The following is a 5515-nucleotide window of genomic DNA, read 5'->3' on the forward strand; positions in this document are numbered from 1 at the left end:
CAGAAATCCCAAACTAGTATTGATGTCACTAAATAGTAACGTAGAAAACCTGAACGTGCTAGAGCCGTACATTCGAGACCTTATAGTAAACGGAAAACCGTGTCGGGTGCTTCGCGACTCGGCAGCCACAATGGACGTGGTGCATCCGTCGTACGTAGAGGAAGGCCAATTCACAGGAGAATGTGCTTCGATAAGGCAAGCCGTAGAGGCCTCCAGTGTTTGCCTCCCTGTGGCCAAGGTTCGTATCGAACGCCCTCTTGGAGTACTGGACACTGAAGCTGCCGTCTCGGATAATCTCCCGCCGCAGTATCCGTATTTGTTTTCTAACAAATCTGAGGATTTGATACGACGCAGGGGAATCGGGTTTAGTGGGGGAACAGTGCAAGCCCTAACTCGTTCCGAGGCAAGGGAGCTCGCGGCCAAGGCAGTGTACGAATGACCAGCGGTGGAGGAAACAGGTTTGACGGAGGATTCGTCAACCCTACAGCCCTACAGGGGATAATGCGGAAAGTGCACCAGCTAATGAAAAGGTCAGGAAAGCAGCAGAGCCTGAAATGTCTCGCTAGGCGGAATGCAGGAGAAAGTTATTGAACGTAAGCCCTGCCACAATAATTGCTGAGCAGGAAATGGGTAACACCCCTGTCACACGAGCACTTTAAAGGCATTTGAAGAAAAAGACATCTCACACAAAGGAGTTGCATCCGCAGACACACGCCAAAGTTTAATCTCTTTTTCAGAAGCGGTCTTTTCCGAAACCGGAGATCACCGATCTCTTTTACGGCTGGAAAGGCGTAGCCTCCAACGCAGTGGGCACCAGTAATTATCATGCAATAAAGAAACGAAGCAAAAGTGCATTTTTATTTCAAGTGTACACATCACAAAAAAGGGTTTTGTCTTTCGTTGAACCTTAAGTAGGCGCAGTTTTGCACTTTTTGCACGGCACTCTCGTAAGCAGTTCGAAAATATCACGTGACGCTAACAGACGATGCAAATTCGCGCCATTTTCTGCGACCATGGCTACGGCGAGCGGTACCGACGAACAGCCTCCGGCACGCCAAAGAAAACCGCGGGTACAGTGGTCGGAGAGAGACACCTGGGCGTTAATCAAGTTATGGGAAGACAACCTGCCCTCGCTGCGTGCGCAGAAGCACAACGGAGGCGTTTACGATGGCATTGCACAAGCATTGACGAGCATGGGTGTACCTCGCACAAAGGCGCAAGTGCACAGCAAGATAGAGAACCTGGGACAGACCTACAGGTAAGACAAAGCACAGCAGTAAGCTGTGAGCGCTAAATTTACCTTGAAGCGGCTTCAGGCTGTGGTCGCAAGCTGCAAGCTCTCGTTTGTGGTGTCGCGACCTCAGCATCGAACGTTGTTTCCGTAGTAGGCAGCGACGGAACCCTAATCTAGCGGACGGAGCCGTAGTAACGAAGGTTTTAAGGCAGAGACCCTTCATTTCAGCTAGCGTCGAATTTTGCAGGGCTGAACTGCGCCCTGCACACACGAAAGTCGACGACGCGCTAAAGGCTGTTTCTGCAATTCCTTTACAGTGCGAGTCGGTCTGAGTAAACGCAAATTCGCCTTCACATGCGGCGAAGAATGACAACCCGCGCAGGTCGTCAATAGCATGATTTCGTTCGTCACAAGATAACGGGAACCTTAACTTATGGACAGGCGCATTTCACATTATATTGTACGCCTTCTCACGGCAACATATAATACGAAGCAGGAAGTCGTCTGCATGTTTTCATTTCTGCAGATGTGACTACGGTTTGCATTTTTCTCGGACCATGCGCAAGCGTTGTTCTCAGACAAGAAAACATGAGAAACTTTAAATTTTTTCGAGTAAAAAGGGTTACCTTCGCTTCTCAGGCTTTCTGTACCATCAAGTCGCGTTTGTATCTATCGGCAAACGTTTTGCTCTGTGTATATCTTTACATTTTGAGTATATAAAATTTTAGTTCTTTCGTTTTCTTATCCAGGAGCTGCCTGAAACACATGACAACAGGGTCATCACCGCCGAGCTGGCCATTCTTCTCCGAAGTCCATAGGTTTCTAGGATCCCTGCCTGTTCACGATACATCTTTAATGGAAGAGGCTGGGTGCAGCGAGAGCACAACAAGCAGCACTGCCTCCGTCGAAGAAGTAAGAAATGCATAGTGGAGACTATATATGCTTTATTACAGTCAACTAAATTTCAAGACATAATGTAGCATCAGCTGTGCTGCCAAGCCCATAATCTGCACAACCCTGCAGTGTAGCGGACTGCTCTTGTTAATACTGTGGTTCATTTCTGCTTGTGCTCACGCGCTGTTCATTTTGCAAGCTTGGCAGTGCGCTGTTTGGAGAATAAAAAAAATGCAGACTCTAAAATAAAAAAACGTGAATACATACACGCAAGGAGAGGCAGCTCTCTTGCAAGTAAAAACCCTGAACTAATTGTTTACCGCTTCACACATCAACTAATGTGGTCAATGTATTTCGGATCCCTTCTTCAAACGCAGCTGATCTTCGACATGCTTGATTCCGGCTCTGCTTCTTGTGAAGACGTCGCCGAAGATTGTTCACCTTCCGAGTCGCCAGTACAACAGGTTGAATCCAGGAACCTCGCAAGTGGCAGTTCCGAATGTGCCCGCAGGAAGAGAAGGCAACCGGCTGGCGACTTTCAAGAAAGGATGCTTGAGGAGCAGCGACGGCAGAGAGAGCAGTTTGCTGATGCGCACAAAATGGAAATGGATCTCCGTAAAGAGGGGCTCAAGTTGCAAGAGAAACTTGTAGATGCAATGTTGAAGTTTTTTAGTAAAAACTGACATGGTGTTCCACAATTGTTGCTGATTCTTGGGACTCTTGCGTTCAGTTCCTTCGCTTGTAATATTCCACAAGTGCTGTCCTGATGGCGGATGCATTTCCAATTTCAGCTTCTGTTCTGCGTGATGGCTGTGGAAATGTAGCATTGGACTGCTGCACCTCACTTAACCACTGTGGGTGGACACTGTCGTTGAAGTGCTCGCAAATGTTATTGAGCACGCAGCATGCTCGTATAGCCAAACGGGCATTGCCAACAGAACACTCCATTCTTTTCGCAATGAAACGGAACCGGGCCTTTAGCCTTCCGAATGCGTTTTCAACTATCCTCCTTGCTCCAGATAAATGACAGTTGAAATTCCTTTCAGCTTCACTGATGACAGTTCGGTGTCCAAATGGCTTCATGAGGTTTGGGGTTAGTGGAAATGCTTGATCGCATAATATTATCGGTGGGACTGCTGTGGTACCCACTGCGGCAACAGGTGCTTTGAAAAGGGGACTGTTGACAATCTTCGACAGCCGTGAAACACCAAACACATGTGCGTCGTGGCAGCGTCCTGGGGCACCGACATTGCAGTATCTGAATCGATACTTGTGGTCGACCAATGCTAGTAGGATAATACTGTGCCTGCAAGAAAAAACAAAGTGCAAAGTGAATAAAGGTTAGTGCAGCATGGCACTGCTGAGTTCACTGCCTTTAGTTACTGTGATGCGATTTTACAGTTTGCTTTTATTAATAGCTGTGAGTGCAGCTCGGATTACATTATTTCACATAATGCCACAACCGGTCGCTGTTAGCGTACTCTACATCGTATAGGAGTTGCAGTCCTGCGGAGAACTCTTTTCGTCGTCGCATTAAAATTGTCGCTGCTAAACACTGCAAGACTGCGAACCAAATTACGCGTTTTCTTAAGAGCTGCTGGTAAAATTGAATAACATTTTACTTAGCAATAAAATATGGGTCAGTCAGTTACTTTTTTTTACTACTATAAAAATGGGCCCAAACAGAACACTTACATGAAATAAGTTAAATCGTGGCCACTTACCAACCCTTGTAGTTGTAGTAGTCGGTGGCGTACTTCTTTGGAGGCGAAATAGGGAAATGGCAGCCATCAAGGGCACCGACAGCTTGAGGGAAATCGCACACGGCTTCGAACTCTTGGATGTGCCTAGGCATTTCCTCTTCAGTAATCATTCTGATCCAGTCACTTTCGAGCACAGAGACAACAGCTGCGCAAAACTCTCTGTAAATGACGTTGACGGATGAGCGCCCAACGCCGAAGAGGTTTGCCACAGTTCTATCTTCGGCAGAAGAGCACAATTTGTAGAGGCCAATGGCGACACGCTTTTCCGCAGTGATCGGGTCACGCATGTTGGTAACTTGTTTTTCGAGCACATGGCGCAGACTTTCCACGAGAAACCGGAACGTTGAGGGGTTCACTCGAAACGACTGCTTGAAGTTGTGGCCACCGAGGTGAGGCACAGTCTCCTCGAACCACTTTTCGTGGCGGATGAAAGCCCACGTCGATCGGTTGCAGACTCTCGTGGGAAGCGCCAAGGCATAAAATGTACACCCGTTGAGTAGCAACTGCCGCTTAATACGGTCTTTGACTGCCTTTGCGGCGTCTGCTTCGCTCTCTGCAGCAAGAATCCTTGCCAAAATGCATGCTATTTCGACTTTTTCCTTCGTGTCCGTGCAGTCCCCCATATTCTCGACCTCCATGTTGACTCCGATGTAAACAGTGGCCCAAGGTTGCTAGACGAACATGTAAAATTTGCTACTTCTGCGAAGACTCTTGAAGCTACCTTATTAAATCTTCTTTAATTTAACCTTTTCGAATAAACTGTATCTAAATTCACTAAAACAAGCATATTATAGTACGTTTCTAATTTCTATATTGAAATACGTTGGTTTATTCTAACTGGTTTTGTTTCAGAATCTAGCGCCATGCTTTCCATAGCGTGTTCGGAAGGAAACGATAAAAGGAGATCGCCCGCGCCGTGTGTCTGCAGCGCAACTCCTTTTAATTAGAGGTCTTTCAACTCGGTAAAGGACCGCTTAGGTAAAAGAGTTTTTGCGTGCTTGTGTGACAGAGGTATAAGGCACAAAGCAATGCTGAGCATTACTATTACAGGACGGCTCGCACGCGACGCTTTGAAGTTGGGGGAAAGGTAATGATCCTCAAACCCTCGTTGAAAAACAAACTGGAGGTTCAATGGGAAGGACCGGTTGACATAATTCAGAAATTATCTGAAACAAACTACGTAATCACGGTACCGGTAAAACGGAGGACACCACAAGTGTACCATAGCAATCTACTTAAACCCTACAGGCAGAGGGAAGCCTTTATGAACATATACTTTAACCAACCTGAGGAGATGCCTGTCGATTTTCCGGAGTTAACAGCCGTGACGGAGGCAAAAGACATTCACGAGACCATTGACAAGTTAGTAGAGCAGGCGGAGTTGAATCCCAATCAAAGGGCCGAACTGAGGGAACTCGTGTTTGAATTTGAAGACGTATTTTCAGACACACCGGGCAGGACCACTGCGATCGTTCAAGACATCCAGTTAACCTCATCGGACCCAGTTCGTTCGAAAGCTTGTCGCGTTTCACCTCGTCAGCGTGAAGTCATGGCCGCTGAAATAAACAAGATGTTAGAGCTAGGTGTAATCGAGCCAGCAGAGAGTGATTATACCTCGCCTCTT

General features: G+C 47.1%; 1 protein-coding gene across 1 annotated transcript; it reads left to right on the forward strand.

The window, feature by feature from the left end:
* The first annotated feature begins 661 nt into the window (after positions 1-661).
* Positions 662-2826, forward strand: LOC142586113 (uncharacterized). The gene is made up of 3 exons (XM_075697372.1): positions 662-1258; positions 1984-2146; positions 2506-2826. Exons 1-3 carry the CDS (start codon positions 1014-1016, stop codon positions 2809-2811), a joined length of 714 nt encoding a protein of 237 aa, XP_075553487.1. The 5' UTR covers positions 662-1013; the 3' UTR covers positions 2812-2826.
* The last annotated feature ends 2689 nt before the right edge of the window (positions 2827-5515 follow it).

Source organism: Dermacentor variabilis, chromosome 1 (assembly GCF_050947875.1).
Source record: "Dermacentor variabilis isolate Ectoservices chromosome 1, ASM5094787v1, whole genome shotgun sequence".
NCBI classification, from domain to species: Eukaryota; Metazoa; Arthropoda; class Arachnida; order Ixodida; family Ixodidae; genus Dermacentor; species Dermacentor variabilis.